Source organism: Dama dama, chromosome 15 (assembly GCF_033118175.1).
Source record: "Dama dama isolate Ldn47 chromosome 15, ASM3311817v1, whole genome shotgun sequence".
NCBI classification, from domain to species: domain Eukaryota; kingdom Metazoa; phylum Chordata; class Mammalia; order Artiodactyla; family Cervidae; genus Dama; species Dama dama.
The window spans coordinates 70904670-70926538 of NC_083695.1; the positions used below are offsets into that span (position 1 = coordinate 70904670).

The 21869-nt window shown below is 43.7% G+C and overlaps 1 protein-coding gene across 7 annotated transcripts in view; it reads right to left on the reverse strand.

Moving 5' to 3' along the window:
• Window positions 1–14878: 14878 nt before the first annotated feature.
• Window positions 14879–21869, reverse strand: part of STN1 (STN1 subunit of CST complex) — a 36390-nt gene continuing 29399 nt past the window's right edge. For 5 of the 7 annotated variants that reach the window (XM_061162545.1, XM_061162548.1, XM_061162543.1 and 2 more), the window contains exon 10: window positions 14879–15182. In XM_061162545.1, the coding sequence (XP_061018528.1) occupies window positions 15025–15182 (158 nt within the window). In that variant the 3' untranslated portion in view covers window positions 14879–15024. Of the gene's footprint in view, window positions 15183–15205; window positions 19039–19146; window positions 19215–21869 lie in introns of those variants that run through there. The other 2 variants (XM_061162547.1, XM_061162549.1) reach the window with 1 other exon arrangement.

Sequence of the window (21869 nt, forward strand, 5' to 3'; positions counted from 1 at the left end):
AGAATCATCAGGCCACTAAGCCTGTGACTTTAGTCTTTCAATGACCTCTACCCTGTGTGAGCAGATTGTGGTTCTCTTAGTGTGGTCCTTCAACCAGTAATTAGCATCACATAGGGAATGGATAAAATGCAAAATTTAGGGCGGCATCCCAGACCTAGTGAATTAGAAACTCAAGGTGGAGTCTAGCAATCTATATTTTAACAAGTTTTAGTTTGAGACTGACTGCCTTAGTGATGAAGCTATACAAATGTGGGTCTCACCCAGAGTGGTTCCCATCCTTTACTGTCTGGATGCTCTCCAGTGCCATCAAATACGAGTTTTTTTTTTTTTTTTTTGTGCAGGGGGGAGGGGTCCAGAATTTTGTAATATTATTTGTAGAAGGAATCAGCCTTAAACAAGCTACTTTATCAGATGGGAATTTGAACATTCACTTTGTAGCATATATTCCATACTGTATACTGCTTGATCCCCCCACTTCCAAGCACATATATCTTTATAATTCAAAAAATAAATTTAAATTCTTTTAAATTGAGATTTGAATAAAATGTTTGTGAAACCCTGGAAGCGCCTTATAGTTTTATGGAACACGGCTTGAAAACCTCTAGTTAAAATGGTGTTGATTGACAATATGGGTCAGGATTAGCCTCAATCATGCATAGGAGAATCTCCATAGCAACTGTCACCATAGCATCAGGCCTATGACAGAGGTGATAAATGAGCTTGTACAGAGTGGGGAAGAATGTAGTGTGGTATTTTCTGGTCTCCCCTCCAGGAAACCCCAAAGATATGCCTGTACCTTTGTTGCAGGAAGGGGGACCCTTTCCAGGGCCTGAAACTGGGCTCTTGTCTAACACTCAGAAATGAACTGTCCGAGACACATGTGCTGACAAAGCAAGAGATTTTATTGGGAAAGGGCGCCCGGGTGGAGAGCAGGAGGGTGAGGGAACCCAGGAGAACAGCTCTGCCAGGTGGCTCACAGTCTTGGGTTTTATGGTGATGGGATTAGTTTCCAGGTTGTTCTTAGCCAATCATTCTGACTCAGAGTCCTTCCTGGTGGTGCACTCCTTGTTCAGCCAAGATGGATGCCAGAAAGAAGGATTCTGGGATGTGGTTGGACATGTGGTGTCTCCTTTTGACCTTTCCCGAACTCTTCCAGTTGGTGGAGGCTTATTAGTTCTGTGTTCCTTACCAGGACCTCCTGTCGTAAAACAACTTATGCAAATAGTTACTATGGTGCCTGGCCAGGGTGGACAGTTTCAATCAGTGTGCTTCCCCTAACACCTTGATAGAGAAAGTCTGCAGGTAATGACCAGGTGAAATGACCTGACATTCTCCAAAGTGCAAAGAGTCTCTGCTCCTCAGTGAGAAGCAGGGACTCCCCCTTAAGAGAGAATTAACCCCTTACAACTTCAAGAAGAGAGAATACCATCACAATACTGTCATCCTACCAGACCTGTAGAATAGAGAGAAAGTTCATCTAAAAACTCACTCTGGCTTCTCCCCCTTTCCCTGCCTCCACCCCCAGACAGACCCACTGGTGTTTTATCCCTTGGGGAGCAGGCCCTGGGCAGTACTTTTCCAACTTGAATGTGCGCTGGGGATCTTTTTCAAATGTAAATACTGATTTAGTAGGTGTTATAGGCTGAACTGCATCTCCTCCAATTTCATATGCTGAGATCCTAACCCCAGTACCTCAAATGTGACTGTATTTGGAGATACGGTCTTTAAAGAAGTGATTAAAGTGAAATGAGGTCACTGACGTGGTCACTGATCTAATATGACTTGTAAGAAGACAGGACAGAGACACAGAGGAAAGACCATGTGAAGATACCCGGAGACCCTGAAGAGAGAGACTGTAGAAGAAACTGACCCTGCTGACACCTTGATCTTGGACTTCAAGCCTCCAGAACTGTGAACAATAAATTTCCATTGTTTAAGCCGCCCAGTTTACTTTGTTAGTGCCCAGTGGGACTTTGCTGTGGCAACCCTAGCAGACTAATGTAGTAGGTCTGGGGAGGGAACTGAGATTTTACATTTCTAACATGTTCCCAGATGCTGCTGATGCTGCTGGTCCAAGGACCAGACTTTGAGTAAAAAAGATCTGAAGAATCAGGTTCCTTTTTGCTTGATGGCATGCATGGTCAGCAGCTTCCCAAATCACCTTGCACATTGGAGAGGAGGATACTTTTTCTCCACCTCTGCTTTCTTTAGGATGGCTAAGGCAATTGTTCTCAGCCTTCTTATGTTTGCAGCACTTTAAAAATATAAATAGAGTGGCACCTTTTGGGGGATGAGTCACAGGTTAGGTTATGTAAATGAATGAAGTGGGCCAGATACAACATAGGACCTGGAGGATGCAGTAGGTAAATGGGGAGCTCACGCTTCACGTGAAGTGGGCAGATCTACACTGTCTCCAGTCAGAATCTGAGCTTGGTGTAGTCAGATTTTCCAAAATTTCAAGAGAAGATAGAAATTTGGATTTTTACATTAAATCTCCAGAGTTTTTAAATGTTGGCAACTCCGCCAATTTCTTTTCAAAATGTGAGGCAAAGGAGCCCCTGAGGTCCTGGACAAGTTATTGATTTGTATCTTATTTTGGAAGTATACATATGTAAGGGCTTCCTAAGTGGCGCTAGTGGTAAAGAACCCAAGTGCCAATGTAGGAGATATAAGAGATGCAGGTTCGATTCCTGGTTCAGGAAGATTCCCCGGAGAAGGACATGGCGATCCACTCCAGTACTCTTGTCCAGAGAATCCCATGGACAAAGGAGCCTGGTGGGCTACAGTCCATGGTGTTGCAAAGAGTTAGACATGATTGAAGCAACTTAGCACCCATACATATGTAAAAATTCATCAAACTGTAGATTAAGATTTGCACAATTTACTGCTTTTAAGTTATGCCACAATAAAATACCTGCATCAGGATGATGCACATCAGCTTCAAGGTAGTCGTTATCTGTGGGAATGGAGGCAAAGCAGGAATGAAGTTGGCTTTATCTGTATCACCAATGTTATGTTTCTCTCAAGAGGAGAACTGAAGCACAGATGGGAAAAGAATAACAGCTGTTTCATCTCAGTGGTATCTAGATTTTCTCCTTCATTATTTTCTGTTTGGACTATTTCACCATTAAACATCTAAATATTAAAAAACAAACAAACCCTGAGAATACCAATACTGCATGGGCTAACCCAAACCCCTTGGAGGTTACTGAATCATATTCTCTTTGTCTTCCTCTGGGACCATATTGTTGTTTAGGTAGGAATGTTCTCTGCCTTGTCCCAGATCTTCTGCATGCTTCAGTAAACACCTGCTCCCTCCCTGCCATGGGTGTGACATGATGTCACTCCACCTACTCAACCCATATAACCTCCGTCATCAGAAGTGGTGTTCTCAGTGCAGGCTCAGCTGGAGCAAAAATAGAATATAAACATCAACCTAAACTTGAAGACATTGTGTTGAGTTCCCAGTTCTGGGAACAGGGAAGTCTGTTCTCTGATCCTGAAAGCAGCACAGCCTAGTGGTTAAGCTCACTGGGTAGAAACCTGGCTCTTCCACTTAGTAGGTAGTTACATATTCTTGGGCAAGGTAGTCAGTCTTGGCCTCAATTTCCTCATCTGTAAGGTGGGAATGATAATAGTATATACCTATTTAGGTTTATGTTAAGATTTAAGTTGGCTGGGTGACTGGTGCATAACTGTTCAATAAAAGTTAACTCTCATAACTGTTAGTATTATTAAGTACTTCCACTTTACTTTAAACATCTTTGATACATCATGGACTAAGTCTGAGGTGAGGCCACGATGTTAATAAGTGGTTATCTGACCACTGAGTCCCAAAGGGAAAATATTTTCAACTCTGCTTCAAGTAGCAAATAAGCTCAAGCTTTGTCATGCATAGGAAAGGAGAATCACAGAGGCTCCAGGCTGGTTCATTTACTGCTTGCCTCCAGCCTCAGGGCTGGGGCACCTGCCCCTCCCCGTGGATGGTGGTGTTGCCAGGGCAACAGGGCTTGTTGATACACCGGGTTGCTGTTTGGGGCTGGTTGCTCAAGGTAATCCTCCCAGAAACAGCATCCTGCTGGCAGCTTAGTGACCCAAAAAAGGGCTTCAGCAGTGATTAATATTGCTGCAAAGGATGCACACAGATCCAAGAAAATGCGTTCCCTAAAGGGATACGATTTCAAGGACTTCTCAGCTGGTGCTTCTTTGCCTTCTTCAACCACAAGCATTAAGCTTCTGTTTGAAATTCTAGTTCTCCCAGGTGGCATTTTCCAGAGGGGCCGTTTTCTCTGGTAACTCACGGAGACTCTGACTACCTGGAATGGGGTGGGGAGGAGCTAATTAACTGCCTGTGAGAGTGTATTTCCTGTGAGGGCCTTTCCTTGTACTTCAGGAGCCACACTCTTTAAGCATTTCTGCTGAATCCAGTTGAGGAGGCCCACAGATTCATATGGTCAGAGAGTCGGACACGATTGAAGTGACTTAGCATTCACACACACACAGATCTCCTGGCCCTCTTGCGCCTGAGACTCCTATGGCCATCACCGTGGTCTGTCCTCCAGAACCTGGGCGTTACTCTGGCCTTTCCCACCCTCCTTTCCTGAATCAATTACCCACCTTGGGTCTGTTGCATTTAGGTCTCTGACAACCATCTGCTCGTCACCATCCCCTTTCAGGCCCTTACTACCCTTCCCTGGATCACTGTAGCCATGTCTCTCTGGTCTACCTCCCCCTGAGCAATGCTCCTCCACCCTGCTGCCAAAATAATCTTTCCAAAATGTAAAATCTGATGCCGGCTTTTAGCTTAAAATCTTTGATGCTGCCCTTCTCCCCACCTACACACTGTTTCCAGAGTAAATGTTCCCAGTACTGTTAGAATTGTCAAGAAAAATCCAGAAAGCTGGACTTTGGTGAGGATTTTCCCCAATCCTTTTTTATTTGTAGAGTTATAGCATTTTATACAACAAAAAATGACAAAACATTGCAATAAGTCTTCCACCCACTTCAGCCCCCAATTCCGTATCTGAGGAAGACACCCCTGATACAGTTTCTTCTGTGGTTTTTCAAACACATACACACTTTTTTTTTTCTTTTTTAAATACAGATGATAGCCAATTTTTTTTTTTTTTAATGTTGGTTTAATATTTTTTACCAACAGGAATCCATGGGGTCACAAAGAGTCAGACACGACTGAGCAACTGAACCGAACTGAGTATTTTTAAACTCTGAGGGTCAAACAAGACCATATGTATCCATGGGTTGTAAGTCATATAGACATGTGCTTATGATCCATTTTACTTCAAGTGCCCTGGAGACAGGGTTGGAGCTTTGCCTTGACATCCCCCTCTACATCATGGCATGATGCCTAGCATATAGTTGACATTCAATAAGTACAATGCACTGGCCATCCACTGAAACATTTATTAAGCACCCTTCTGTCCCTACTGCTGGGTCTGTCACAGAATTCCAAGTGAACTGTGATGTGGGCAACCTCTGAGGGAATACATGGCAACAGTCAAGTCCAAGACCTCAGCTGGCTATAGGTTCAGAACCTGTCCACCTCCTATTTTTCCTGGTTACCTGGGTCCACAACAAATGGGCAGAAATGGCAGATGTCTCCTGACCTGGCCCTCAGGCTCACCCCAATGGGGTGTGGGCTTGTGCCCAGCCCAGCCCTTGAAGGAGTGCTGACACCACCATTCCCAAGCTGGCTCTTGTTCCCAGGAGTGGCGTGTCTATTTCTTGCCTTCCACCAGGTCAAGGCAAGCTGGGACTGGAAGGAAACCACACAGGCCGCTTGCTGACTCTTCCTGAGGCACTGGGCTGGGCTGGGCTGGGCTGGGCTGGGCTGGGCTGGCTGCTCGATGAGTCAGGCCTTTTCAAGCTTCTTCATGTTGGGAGAAGACTCGCTGCTCAGGTGGTTTGGGGTCTTCTCCTAGGCTAGATCCTCTCTGATCGCTTGCCTGTAGTCCAGGTCACGTCTAGCTGGTCACCATGCATGATGGTTGCAGGACAGGGTGACATTTACAGTTCATGATAAGGCCGACCCCACTGATGATACATAACAAACTCATGATATGGCCCTCCCCATCTCCTGAGGCTGCGATTTCCAATTGTTTCCACAGTGACGCAGGACAAATGGTTTTCGTATGCAGGTTGCTCCTGCTGGAGTATTTGGGTTGGCCAAAAAGTTTGGGTTTTGCCATAACAGCTTACAGAAAATCCTGAATGAACTTTTTGGCCAACTCAATATTTTTTTTTTCCCTCCACTCAACAAACCATTCTGGAATGCAAAGGTGGGTGGGGTGGGAATGTGATCTTGTTCTAAAATTCACCTTGACTTGATTCTAACTGCAGTGCAGTAGGACTCTTACTCCTAAAACTCAGGGTGAGGGGGGCGACACATCATATGCCTTCTTTTTCTTTATTTCAAGTTAGCTGAGGCTTGGGAGCCCTCATTCTCTAGGCTGGAAAGAAAATAATATTGGTGGTAATGGGGTGGGGCAGGCTCTCCCCTTCTCTTGGGATGCGTGAAAATCCATCACATAGGAGGGTACATGGTGCCTGGAAAATGGGTGCTGTGTCCACTTTTCTGAGACCAAGTCTTCTGGTGATGTCCCCAGGGTGTTCCTTTAGAGGATGCTTACAGAAGCTTCCTTTCCAAGCTTGGGAATCTCGGCTGAGGCTGGGGATCTTAAGCCAATGCTTAAGTCTGCAAGAGACACTGCAAAACCTCCCCACAGAAGTCCTGCCAAACTGCCACCTGCCGCAGGCACCCTGGGCAGCACATTCTGGTCTGCCAGGCCTGGAGCCTACTCATCTCCAGTCCCTCCCAGGCTCCAGGCTTCCAGAAAACATAAGCCAGCTTGTCTGCACAAACAAACAACTTCTGGTTTCGGCCTCCAAACCAAACCTCCTGGAGGCAAGGCTGGCTTCTTGCTTGGAAGAAGAAACAGAAGACAGGAAATACAAATCCCATGCTAACAGCTCAATATATTATTCTGCCACCAAATTTATATTAGAATAATCATTCACAAATTTCAGTACATCAGAAAACTTTGTACTTCTCACAGGTTACTTGTGCCACGTATCACCACTCATGTGACACCGCTGTTGCTCTGCTCTAAAGTAAAGCTAAAAAAACCAAAAAACAAAAACAGAAGCATTTTCTGTCTTCACCCCTGCTTTCTTTCCTCCATTCACTGACTGTCTTCAGAACAAACTAAGAAGACTTCTCCCTGAGGATGCAATTTCCAGCCAAGAAGATTATCAAATGGGTGTTGCCCAGTGCCCCATGAACTGTACCAAACCTGGTCAATGATGAAAATGCAAGCATCACCTTATTATGATAATTAGGCTATGTTGATTAAAGTGGAAGCAGCATTAAGGCCATTTCTATTACTAAACCTATCTTCTCCACTTAATTAGCACTTTCTTAAAAACGTCTTTAGTTTCTTAGTTTATCTGACTGGGGACAGAGTCACTGAACCAGAGTTGAATGGCGTCTGGTTTATGAGAGGTCTGAGTCTATAACATGGTGATTGGTTTTTAAAAGATTGCTGCCTTCATGTATTATATAACATTTGGGCAGGCATGTGTCCAAGCACTTGAAGTAGCAAATGGGGGGCATTGAGGTTTGAGTTCTTCAGGATGTTTATTCCAGCTGTGTATTAGCTAGGACCTCAGCGTCCGGCCTTGGACTGTTTCTGTAGCTGATATGATGGGCCTCCCTCAGCCTCTGCTGGGAGTAATGGCCAGTGTCCAGGGCAGAGCTACATTTGTCCAGAGGTTGCCTGGAATGAACTGATGCTAGAGGCCACTCATATCTAAAGAAGTAGAAATGCAAGCAAAACCTACAAGTTGTTTTTACCAATCAGATAGACAGTGATTAAAACTGCTGATAATACATACACTGTCAGTTGTGTCTGACTCTTTGTGACCCCATGGACTGTAGCCTGCTAGGCTCTTTTGTCCATAGGATTTCCCAGGCAAGAATATTGGAGTGGGTTGCCATTTCCTTCTTCAAATATGTACAAAGTGTTGGTGAGCTTGTAAGCAAAGAGCAGGCTCATAAATAAGAGAACATAGGACTTCCCTGGTGGTCGATGGGCTAAGACTCCACACTCCCAATGCGTGGGGCCCAGATATGATCCTTGGTCAGGGAACTAGATCCTACATACTGCAATGAAGAGTCACGTGACACAACTAAAGATACCGCATGCCGCAACTAAGACTCAGCACAGCCAAATAAATAATAAAAATTTTAAAAATAAGTATTTTTTTTTTTAAAGAGAAGAGATTAACAGATCAACCTTTCCAATGAACATTTTGAATTTTTAAATGTTCAAGACCTTTCTCCTGGTGGTTGTGTTAATAAAGAGTTACCATACAGGGACTTCCCTGGTGGTTCAGTGGTTAAGAATCTGCCTTGCAAAGCCAGGGATGCTGTTTAGGGAACTAAAATCCCACATTCTGTGGAGCAAGTAAGCCCCTGCACCACAACTAGAGAGTCTGTGCCCGTAGTGAAGATCCCGCGTGCTGCAACTAAGACCCGGCACGGCAGCCAAATACATAAAAACAAAACAAAATAAAACTTACCTTACAAATATATGCAAACGTATGCCAAAGAAAAGGAAAATGTACAAGGATGTTTCTTGCATGACTGGTTACAATAGGAACAAACTGGTGACCAATTAAACGTCTTTCATTAGAGGGTCTGGTTAAAAACCCTAAGGGATACATAAAAATGTTAAACATACAAAGGAATTATCTGACCATTTAAAAGAATGTAGACAATCTTGCATGCCAAAGTGGGGGGAAAAAAAGCCACCTAAATTTTAAGATATATTATTAAACAAAAAAGCAAGGTGCATTTAATATGCTGACATGTATTTTGAGCAAAACATTGTTATTTTTCTAAGTATACATATAATCTAAAAAAAAAAAAAAAAAGTACCTGGGAAGTGATACACCAGTTTTTCTCCTTTCTTTGTACTTTCTGATATTAAAAAAATTTTTTTAAAGAATAAGGCTGTGACAGGGACCTCTCTGGTGGTCCAATGGCCAGGACGCCATGCTCCCAGTGCAGGGGGCCTGGTTCAATCCTGGTCAGGGACCTAGATCTCACATACTGCAACTAAGATCTGGCATGCTGCAACTAAGACCCAGTGCAGCCAAATAAATAAGTTGAAAAAAAGAATGAAGCTGTATGTATATAAAACCTGAAAGATTATCTGTGAGTGATCATATTTCCCCAGTGTGGCCACAGCAATATTCCCAGTTCTACGTGCACTTCTCAGACAGCTCAGTCGCTCAGTCATGTCTGACTCTTTGCGACCCCATGGAGTGCAGTATGCAGGGCTTCCCTTTCAATCACCAACTCCCAGAGCTTACTCAGATTCATGTCCATTGAGTCGGTGATGCCATCCAACCATCTCATCCTTTGTTGTCCCCTTTTCCTCCCACCTTCAATCTTTCCCAGCATCAGGGTCTTTTCCAATGAGTCAGTTCTTCGCATCAGGTGGCCAAAGTATTGGAGCTTCAGCTTCAGTCCTTCCAATGAATATTCAGGACTGATTTCCTTTAGGATGGACTGGTTGGACCTCCTTGCAGATCTACATGCACTTCTAGAGCCTTGTTATTCCCCATCAGGGGCAGTTTATTCCTTCCTTCTGAAATCTGGGCGGCTCTGTGATAGCCCTGACAATCAGAATGCCACGGAAGTGACACTGCGGCTTCTGGGCCTCTGCACAGAACGGCCGTGCAGCTTCCATGGGCGGTGTGCTCTTCCTTGGGGTGCCTACCCTGGAACCCGGCTGCCATGCTGTGAGGAATCCCAACCTAACTCACAGTTCATTGAGTACATTCAGAGTTGTGCAAACACCATCACTACTTAATTCCAGAAAACTTCTGTCACCCCCAAAAGAAACCCTGTGCCACCAACTCTCCTCCTGCCCTGACTAATCCATTTTTTGTCTTCATGGATTTGCCTATTTAGGACATTTCCTATAAATGGAATCATACAATACGTGGCCTCTTGCATCTGACATCTTTCACTTAGCACAATGTTATCAAGGTTCAACTATACGGTAATATGTATCAGTACTCTATTCCTTTTTGTGGCTGATTAATATTCCATTATATGAATGTATCACATCTATTTATCCACTTATTAGTAGTTGGTCATTTGGGTGGTTTCCACTTCCTGGTTATTAGGAATAATAGTGCTGAGAACATTTGTGTACATTTTTTTGTATGGAAGTATGTTTTCAAATCTCTTACATTTAAGTGCTATAAAATCACCTATTGATATTAAATGATATATAATACATAAAAATGATACAAAATACATAAAAATTAAGTGATACTGAATAACAAATGATAGATAATTTAAGCAATCGTTCATTACAGCAGCTTTCCTAAGAGCAGCAAACCTGTTCCCTCATAGTAATTCAGACATAATATGATTCATTGGGTAGACCAAAAGTCACAAGATGGCACTATTTCAAGCCCAGGTTTTTCACTAACTTACACAAAGATTTCACCACATCAGTCTGAATTAATGAGACACCACTTTACTGTCCCTGTTTAAAAAAAACAAAAACAAAAAACCAGGGCTATTCTTTGGTCTTCAAAATTCCTCTTTTGATGTTACAAAGTGAAATCTATCATTTAAATTTGACATACAGGGAGAGACTAGAGTCTCTTCAGGAATTTAGGATTTGATTTAGAATTCCTATGAACATGGAAAACCTGGGACTGACCTGTTTGGGTTTACCTAATAAAAGTTCAATAAAAATAGGCCATTAAAAAAAAAATTCTGGATTAAGTAAAAACTCACTTATGTGGGAGTTTGGGATCACATTTAGTGCCTCTACCAGTAAGAGACTGTTACGCAAATAAAAACTCTGTAGTAAGGTTCTTCATCCACCGACATGATTTTCCTTCAGGTTGGTCTACTGCTCTCCCAGCGCCTACTGCCAGCTTCTTCAGCAAGCTTCATCACCGTCTTCCTGAGTTTGCCTGTATGCTTTATGTAAATCTAGTAAGGAAACAATGAGATGCTTTTTTCCGGCAGTTGCTCTAGAGGCCACTTGTGGAGAAGAGATGGCACTAATAAAAAAGTGTGGATGTTTTCTCCAGTGGAAAATTACAAGTTTGCTTGGTTTTAATCCTTGGCAGCAAGTTTTAGGTTCCTCTTCACTGAACAGACTTCTTTCTGCTTGGCTTTTTCCCGGCCAGTGTCCTGGCACACTATCAGAGGGGGAAATAATTAGAAAGAAGTGTCTTACAGGGATGAGAAGCACTGGGAGCTTACCACATGGGGATAATCATGAGCCTTCAAACAAATCCTTGACCAGACAGAGCACTGTGTGTCTTCTCGCCTACGTTAACTATAGGCAGTGTTCATGGCTCCTGAAATGTGCGCATGGAAAGAACAGGAGGATGTCTGCTCAGTTTCCCTCCTTCTCAGGGGGACCCCTCGGTTGCTCTTCGGTTCAAAAGCAGTGACCGAACTGTAGCCCCAGGGAGTTTTCTAAGAGCCGCCCTCATCTTACTATGGAGGGAAGCGTCTCATTGCATTCTTGGTTCACTTATGATTTAGGTTATGTGAGTGTGGGGTGGGGAGCGAGAGACAGCTCTGTTATTTCTGTATAATGACACTTGGGACTCTCCTAGTGGTCCAGTGGTTAAGATTCTGCTCTTCCAACACAGGAGGCACGCGTTCGATCCCTGGTTGGGGAATTAAGATCCTGCATGTTGCTTGGTGTGCCAAAAAAAATTTTTTTTTAAATTAAAAAGATGTTTATGAGACAGTTGGGGAAGTGTATAGCGACATTTACTAATTGTAACACTACTCGAGTATAGATATGTAGTTAAAAAGCATCTGACATCTCACCTTTCAGAGTTAACAAGTATGTCACTTTGGGGAGCATTTCTAACAATCTGCTGTGCATAATTATTCATCAGAATTTCTCAAATAAACTTGTGAGCATTTGTGTTGTGCTTGTTCAGAATCTGACCCTGAGACAAGAATCCAAAAGGAAGCAGTTCACTTGGGAGCTGCAGCAAACAGTATTGGATAGGGGTAAAGTAAGACAGGGTAAGGTAGCCAACTGAGGGTGATTATCAAGTTAGCTGCTGCTGTGGGTGGATGGAGCCTAATCCCACAGACAAACTCTGGGAAGTGCTGTAGAACATGAGCCTCAGAGATATTTCATTGGAAGGGTGAGAGAACAGAAGCATTTATACCCCAGGTCCCATTGGCTGAAGCTGGTAGGTGTTAATTCTGAGTACTTCCAGCCTGAACAGACTTCCAAGACATTGGAGAAAGTCCCCAGGAAAGAGAGGAAGCTATTAGCAGGTGGAGGGGAGTCCCACACACACATAGTTGTGGTATCACTTGGAAGATGTCCTGGGCCCTGTTCTAGGTGCTGGGACACAGCAGGAAATGAAACAGAGAAAAAGTCTTGCTTTCATGGAGCATTCCTTCTGTTGGGGAGAATAAATAATAAGCAGGGTACGTAAGAAACGTACAGAGCGTGTTCCATGTGATGAGGAAAGCATGTGGAGCGGGGCTGCTGTGCTGACAGTGAACTGAAGAGGGGCCAGGGAGCAGAGAGGACAGCGGGAGCCCCACCATATTCCAGGGGTGGCGGCAGAGGAGTGAGATGCCATGATGGGCAGGTTGGACATGGGATACGAGAGGAGAGGAGTCAACGGGCTTGGCCTGAGCAACCGGGAAAATGGAGCTGCCTCTTCCTGAACCAGGGAAAACTTCTGACGGAGCACGTTTGGGATCAGCGGTGGGTGGGGGCCTGGCTTTGGGTATCTTACGTTTGTGATATCTGTTGGACACCTAAATGCTGCTGTCAGCAGGAGGCTGATTGGAGGGTCAGGAGTTCCAACAGGTGTGAACTGGATGTAACTGGGGTTTGTCAACATACAGATGGTCTGAGCCTTGGGACTGGTTGAGATTCCTGTGGGAGCAAGCTAAACAGAAAAGAGGTCTGGGACTGAACCCTAGGAGTGGAGTGGTCACCTATATGCATGTGTACACTTGCCACATCTATATGGATGGATATGCAGAAACACTCTCTGTTTAGATACATACAGACACACACAGGGGTTGCAGGTCAGTGGTATTATATAAATAGATTTGGAACTCAATTTTCTTCCCACTCAGTCTCCTGAAGATAACTGCTCCATGGCAACAGTATTTGTCTACTCCATTAACTTAATGGCTGCATAGTATTTCACTGTGTTCATGTACCATTACTAATTTTTCCCTATAGAGGAATATTTACCCCAGTTTTACACTGCAATGGGCACCCTGGACATTCATTCTCTCCATCCTCTGTGATCACTCCTTGGGGTTACAGCCCCCCTAGAAGCGGGGTGGTTGTGTGCAAGGATGTGTCCTTTTTATGTTCCGACTCAAGACCCCTTCCTGGCAGCTCCAATAATCTGAGATGTGTTCAGTATGGAACAGCTGCTGACCTCAAGGAGGAACCACTGGGGTGTCATTCCAGGTAAACCCTGTTCTATAGGAATCCTTCTGAATACAGGGCACCTATCTGGGTAACAACTGCTAGAAACCGGGCAGAGGTTTGGGTCAAGTCAGAAAAGTCCAAGACAGGAAGTCGTCTGTCAGGACTCACTCCAGGACTCACACATGGAGCCACAGGCGACTTCTGAGTATAAAACCACTCTGTTTCCACACAGAGCAGAACAACAGACCAGGCCTGCAGGCTCTCCAGTAGAGCTACTAAAAGCTTACTAAGTCAAGTTCTAAGGAAGCAGCCAAAGGCAGATGTGCTTTTGTGAAATGACTGTAATTAACTCCAAATCTTTCCCTGCACTTGCTTTTCGCTGGCTGGATTTGTCATCGAGCTGTTAGAACAAGCCTATGCCATAGGCCAGATTTCTTCCCTTTGCCTGTCTTTCCCAGCAAAAGCATGACCCCATCACCTGTCTGGGCACATACCGAGTGTTTGGAAGGTGTTAGGACATTCTGCATGTACAATGGTAACCTTGAAAATAACATCTTATCATTGCCAGGTAATTGGCCGGCAGCCTCCAAGAACTTCAGGGTATTAAGAGACAATGTGTTGTATTTAGTCACAGTGTCCTCAAGCACAGGGACATGTACTGAAATGCCTTGTGATTCAGAAGGGACAAAGGGAAAATGGCAAATGCAAGGCCATGCCTTAGATCCTGTTTTATTCCCATCGCTATAAACAATTCAACCCAAGACTAGACCCAATGCTGGGGTTTGACCCACAGAAATTATAGGTCAGCAACACTCATCCAGGGAGACCTAGTCCTCTACACCAGGGTCTTAACCACCAACAGATGCCAAGAAAGTACCTGATAGTCTGAGGTTTTCAAAAGCATCTGAGCTGGTGATCTGTACGCTCTTCTGTTCCCGCAGTCCAGAGGCCTGTACCATGGAAGACCCCTTCCCACGGCACAGCCTCCAACCAGGCCAGCCACCAGCAGTTTCTTCCTCTTCTGCTCTGTGAGTGATGCTCGGTCCAGCCCAGAGTCCAATGAGGAGGGTTTTCTTGCATGTTGTGGCTGAGATAAGTCATTTTATCCCAGGATACAGCAGGTAGATGTGAAAAGCAGACTCATTAGAAAAGACCCTGATGCAGGGAAAGACTGAAGGCAGGAGAAGGGCACGACAGAGGATGAGATGGTTGGATGGCACCACTGACTTGATGGACAGGAGTTTGAGCAAGCTCCAGGAGTTGCATGGACAGGGAAGCCTGGCGTGCTGCCGTCCATGGGGTCGCAGAGAATTGGACACAACTGAGTGACTGAACTGACGGCAGGTAGAAGGTAGCCTCCAGAATTTATGCCAAATTCCCATTCCTTAAGTCACCAGATTTCATAGTTTATTAAGAGATAATTGCCCCCAGACCTATAAGCCTGGGCACAATGTTAAAACCAGAGCTTGGGAGTGAATGCCAGCTGGTTTCCCTCCTCCCCGTTCTGCCTGTGCTGCCTGCCGGCCCCTGCTCAGAATGCCGTGTAGTATTTCTCCGTGGTGCTGACGATGTCACTCTGGTCCTCCAGCAGCTGCAGCACCTGCTGCAGCACAGGTTCACTCAGGCCTGGGCTGAGGCTCAGGCGGGCACAGGCCAGGATGTGCAGGAAGTGGCAGCCCTTCTCCACATCTGTGGGAAAAAGGGAGTTGGCAAAGCTTGGACACACCTGTCAGACCCTCCTCTCTCCCTGCTGTCCTTTCCTCTACATAGAAGTCCTTCTCTATATTTCCTGGATCAGAACCCGCAGCTTCATAAGACCTCCCAACGCGCCCCGATGATTCCTATGCACATTAAAGCAGGAGATGCACTGGCCTACCTTACTGACAACAACAAACTAAATCACCTGTTCTCAGGTGTGCGCCAGGGACCACTGATTGGGGACACAGGCCTTCAGCCTTCCAGGATTCCCAATCAGTAATTTTATACTCATAACCCCATGGGGTTTTAGCGCTTGATCATCTTTTTCTCTCATGAAGTCTCATGTACAGGTGCACATATTCAGCGCTAACCCCCTAGCTTCCCAGGTGGGAGCCCTCCTGAGGTGGACAGCAGAGCCAGCCTGCAGCAGTCTCCTTATTCCTTCCACAAATCCTGGACCATGGGACTGCGATGGTGACCTTTGGCCTCTTCGCACTCCTCTCTGCCTAGGCTTCCAGTCTGTCTGTGGTGGCTGTGTTCAAGGAACTTCTCACCCTCTACCAGGACAAATGGGACCATCTGTAACAGTTCAGGGTGAGTGACTGCTTTCCTAATAGAAATCAATCATTCTGTAATAGTGGTATTCATACTGAAGTTATGACCACCAGAGAGGATCATGAAATCAATTTAGTGGGTTGTGATTAGCATTCTTTTCTTACCAAACAGACTGAAGCAGACCAGAATATGAGATTACAGAATGTACTGCATTTTAGGTAGGATAAATATTAAGGTAGGATATTAATTTATATTCAATTATATATGTATATATATATATAGTTGAAGTAAAATTTATAATAAAATGATATAATTTACTGGGTCATGACATAAAACTTATTTGTAACATTGAGTCAAAGTCAAACCTTATTCCTGGAAACCAACCCTCCCCAGTTTTCAGCACAGTCAGGTCTCTCACTGACATATGCCCAGCACTTGGCCCACCAGTGCTCTGCACAGTCACTGAACATTGTTTTCAGATGACAGAATGCTTTAGGCTCCAGCAAAGTCCTGGAGGGGCTGTTCAGTTCAGTTCAGTTCAGTCACTCAGTCGTTGTGGCGATGGGCAAAACATGGTTGTGGCTTTGGGCAAGTCACTGCATCTTCAAGCCTGGTTTTCTGACCAAAAGGGAGTGGGACCGGAGGTGGGGGCACCTCTCAGGTCCTTCCCAGCTGTAAGGGTCACGGCAGATCACAGGTAGTGGGCTAACAAAGACTTGTTAATTCTGACCTCTAGTGGCTACTCAACTCATTATTCCTGCCAACCGGAGTTACTGCTGGGAAACTCCATTGGTCTCCACATTTCCAAGCTGTTTCTTCAACATTTGTTCAAACAAAATTTCCTGAACACCTACTATTAATACATGTGCAACACTAAACAAGTGGGAACAGGTACAGAGGGCAGACGGAGAGCAGACCCTGGAGTCCAAAGGACCCAAATTCAAGTGCTGGCTCTATGACCGGGGCAAAGTGGTCCATGGTTCTCATCCCGCATCCTCATGTATTAAATGGGAAGAAAAGCACCTGTTTCACCTCTGGTTGTGTTGGTGAAAGGAAACTCACGGTGGGTGCTTCATCCTTGGAGAATTTACTTATCGTTATATTCATAACCTAAGAAGATGCACAAAACCTAGTCCGTGCTCTAAAGAAGCTTCAACTTTTCCCAAGAGGAAGAGTTGATGATGGTGGGTAGAGGACACCAAGCAGAAATGGGTTTGCACACAGCAGAGAGGGAACACTGGGAATTCCAGCACTGCTCGGCTTGTAATCTTAGTTTTTATAAGACCTGGGTGCTCAGGCTCAGGGCTCAAAGTGACTTATAGGCATGTATGTTCAGCAGTGCTGACTGCCCCAGAGGTCTTAAAGGACTTCTTCACAAAGGCCATTCTGCCATCTGAGGGTTGTCTAGCAAGGCTATTCATAGAGGGATCTTCTAGTCACAGGCAGAAAAGGACTGGCGTTAGTTCTTTAAATATTTACAATTCACTGGTGAAACCATTAGGTCCAAACTTTTCTTTGTTGGGAGATTATTTATTACTGATTCAATCTCCTTACTGTAGCTCTACTCAGATTTTCCATGTCTTCATGATTTAGTCTTGGTAGGCTCTGTGTTTCTAGGAATTTGTCCATTTCATCTGGTTATACAATTTGTTGGCATACAGTTGTTTATAGTACTTTTTCATAATCCTTTTTATTTCTGTAGAATCAGTATTAATGTCCTCATTTTCATTTCTGAGTTTAGTAATCTGACTTTTTTCTCTTTTTTCTTAGTCCACCCAGCTAAATGTTTAGCAATTTTGATGATCTTTTCAAAGAAGCAATTTTTGGTTTCCTTGATTTTCTCTATTGTTTTTCTACTCTCTATTTCATTTATCTGTGCTCTAATTTTTATTGTTTCCTTCCTTCTATTAGCTTTGAGCTACTTTGTTCTTCTTTTTTAGTTCCTTAAATTGTAAACCCATGTAAGTGTTCTTAGCTATAAAGTTCCCCTTTATATCCAGCTTTTGCTGTGTCCCATAAGCTTTGGTATGTTGTCTTCTAGTTTTCATTCATCTCTAAGTATTTTCTAATTTCCCATGTGATTTCTTCTTTGGTCAATTGGTTAAGAATGTGTTATTTAATTCTCACTAATTTGTAAATTTTTCAGCTTTACTTCTGTTATTGTCTTCTAACTTCGAAAGATACTGGTCAGAGAGAAGATAATTGGTATGATATCTATCTTTTAAAATCTATTGAGAATTACTGACAGTCTAACACGTTCTGTCCTGGAAAAGGTCCCGTGTATATGTGAGAAGAACACGTATGCTGTTGTCAGGTAGTCTGTTGTGTGCACAGGTGAGATCTGGCTGACTTATTGTGTTATTTAAGGCCTCTGTTTCCTTATCTTCTGTCCAGTTTTTCTATCCACTATTGAGAGTGGAGTACTGACATCTCCAACTATTATCGTAGAACTATTCATTTCTCCTCTCAATTCTGTCAGTTTTTGCTTCATGTAATATTCTGATGGTCAGTCATGAGGCACATAACATTTAAAATTGCTATGTCTTCTTATCAAGCCTTTTATTAATATATAATATCCTTCTTTGTTTCTTGTAACATTTTGATTTAAAGGCTATTTTGTCTGATATTAGTATCAGTATAACTGCCCCTGCTCTCTTCTTCTGAGACTCCCATAACATGTATGTTGGTCCATTTGATGATGTCCCACGGGTCTCTTAGGTTCTGTTCATTTTCCTTCAGAGCCCTGTTGATTCTTCTTCCTGTTCAAATCTGCCTTTGAATCACTAGCAAATGTTGCCTTTCAGTTTTTGTCCTTGTCAGGATTTCTTTTTAGTTTTTCTCTTGATCAATATTTTCCATTTTATTCACCCATCATTTTCATGAGCATCTTTAAGACAGCTGTTTTAAAGCCTCTGTGTAATAGATAAGCCATCAGGTCTTTTTCAGGGATAGTTTCTGTTGCTCCCCCCATTGCCTCTTTTGAATGGGTCATAGTTTCCTGTCTCTCTGTATATCTTTCACTTTTAGTTGAAAACTGGACACTTGAATCTAATAATGTGGTAATTCTGGAGATTAGATTCTTCCCCTTTCCTGGTGTTAGCTGTTTTTTTGTTATTGTTTCTAATTTTTTTGGTTGTTGTAGGCTGTCTCTGAGCCAAGAATAGCCTGAGATGGAAACCTAAGGTCTTCTCAGGTCTATTTCTGAGTCTGTGCCTTTTCCTGGGTATGTGAGGTCACTTTCTAATTTTCCCCATATATGCAGTTGATTTTGAATGTCTTAAGTCTTTCTTTTCTGGCTCCAAAAGCGGCAAAAAAAAAAAAAAACAACAGAGAAATGAAGGTGTTTTTTTTTTTAAAAAAGGGTGCCAGTCTTTTTAAAATCCCTTGGAAGTCACCTCACCTGTTGGGTAAGGCAGGCACAGCAATGGGAGAAGGTGCAACAACAGCCATCCACCGCTGTCCACACCTCTGTGATCAGAAGCACTAGTGAGTGGCCAGAGCACAGACCCCTGACACGTGGAGGACTGGGCCCTTTCTGCCCACCCTAGATCCAGAAACACATGCACAGCTGCCTGCTATGCAGGTGGAGGTATGGGATGGGCAGCGGCTACTAAGGTTTGATACTGACTGGAAGCAACCCCAATTACTGTCCACACCTTCCTCTGGAAGTTGCCAGCTTTCATAGATACTGTAGAGTTCCAAATAGCTATAGCAGATAGATGGGACTGCTGTCTAAGGAGAGGGAAGGGTTTCTGGTGTTTCTCACTCTTACAGCTTCCTGAGAGTTTTATAAAACACCAGTTTATTTCATCCTTATAACAATCCACAATGTAGGTACCATTATTATCTGTTTTTCATGTAAAGAAACTGAGCCACAGACTCACCCAAGGCCACATGGCTTCACAGTGGCAGAACCGGGATTCAAACCCAGGTAAGGTGTCTCTAACAGCTCGCTCTTTACAACTATGCCACACAGCCCGTCTTTAGACAAGCCTAGTACCAGTGCCTTAGGGACCGAAAACTGGCCCGTGTTTATGATCCTGCCGTTAATGTAGGTTTACCCTTTGCTGAAATACTCATCAGTTCAGCTCAGTGCTCAGTCGTGTCTGACTCTTTGCGACCTCATAAGTGACTATAAAGATTTTAAGTTCTCCTACCAATCATCCTGTCAAGGAAAACTCAATTCTTTGTTTTGTTTGAAAGGTTAGGAATGAAGGAAAGGTTCAGTTGTTGTTGTTCAGTTGCTCAGTTATGTCCGACTCTTTGTGACCCCATGGACTGCAGTACTCCAGGCTTCCCTGTCCTTCACCATCTCCTGGAGCTTACTCAAACTCATGTCCATTGAATCAGTGATGCCATCCAACTATCTCATCCTCTGTCATCCCCTTCTCCTCCTGCCTTCAATATTTCCTAGTATCAGGGCCTTGTCTCATGAGTTGGCTCTTCACATCAGGTGGCCAAAATATTGGAGCTTCAGCTTTAGCATCAGTCCTTCAGGACTGATTTCCTTTAGGATTGACTGGTTTGAACTCCTTGCAGTCCAATGGACTCTCAAGAGTCTTCTCCAACACCACAGTTCAAAAGCATCAATTCCTTGACATTCAGCCTTCTTTATGATCCAACTCTCATAGCCATGATTAAATAAGTGGTCAAATATCTATCAATATATATAGTGAAATATAAAGATAGCTATTAAAGAGACAGGTATTTACATACATACTGTTGCTGAACGACCTCTAAAATGACCTCTAAATTTAAAATACAATGTATAGAACACTGAGTATTATATGCTAAGCTTTATTTAGGCATTTTAGGAAGGATAACTATACAAATGTGTTTTATAAGTGCATATGACATCTCTAGGATACACCAGAAACCAAGGACATCCCCTTCCTTTGGAAAGGGAAACACAGAGCCTGAGGCTCGGTGCTGGGAGGAAGTCTGACTTTTCTCTGTGTGTTTTTGTACTTTTTTACTTTTTACCCTATGCATACAATATTCTGAATAACTTTTTAATGTCATAAGTATTTCTTATGAAAAGGAGTGGTTGCAACAGACTCTAAGTCCCTACATGATATTTTTGTTGGCATCCTGTTATCCATGCTCCAGAATTTGTCTCCTGGGAGTTCACTAGTTTCAGGGAACTGGCTTATCATTTTTAGAGGCTCCCTTTTATAGACTGACTAGCAGAGCCTTGACAGACACACTCACCAAAGCAGGACTTGGCCTGTGGATTAGAAGTGGATATAAAACCTGCCACTTTATAGACCCTCAGGTCACCCAGGCTATTTGGTTCTCCTAAGAAAGGTAGTGTGAATTGCTTTCATTTGCTTTACCAGGCCCTAGGATTACTAATCCTTCATCCACCCTGTTCCTAATACATATCAAAATAAGAATCTGGCCAGATAGCCTGGGGCTAGCATCAGTGCAGGAATGTCACCGGGAAGCAGTCTCCCCTCTCATCCCTTCTTGGTGGAGGAATCCTGCATTTCATGCTATAAAAAGCTCTTCAGTTGTGGACAGGCAGTTTCCCCTCAATGCAACTAAAGGATACTTTTCCTTCTTGTTCTGAATGAAGTGAACAATAGTTAAGAAACCTTGCATCAAATAATAGATTGCTTTCAGTTTATTTTAAGAGCTGTTATCACACCACTCTGGGAGGTGACCTCATGGGTCCTCAAAGGCTACACAGGGCTGCATACCATCACCACCAGGGCTGGAGACCTGGTCCCGCTCCACCCACTGACTCAGCCTGGAAAAGATCCAGGTCTCAGGCACACATGGGCTCTAAGGACAGGAGGTGGACCTCTCTGGAAAGCAAGCAAGCCGAGGAAGAGGCCTGCCTGTGCTCCTTAACCAGCCCTTCTACTCTTCTTCTGGCGTCATTTGTTGACATATGCCGACATTTGTTCTTAGCATATGTTTACAAAAGGTAGACTGAAAAGTCACCTTTAAGAGTGTTCAGTTTACACAGGATTTAAAGATAAGACAAATGCTTTATTTCTAACTAGTGTGAAAATGGCAATGTCTGTTGTCAGACTATCTACAATTTGAGTTTCTAACCACTAGGGGTTGACCTAACTCCACTAAAACCAACTCTTGCAAAACCATTTCTCTTGCAAA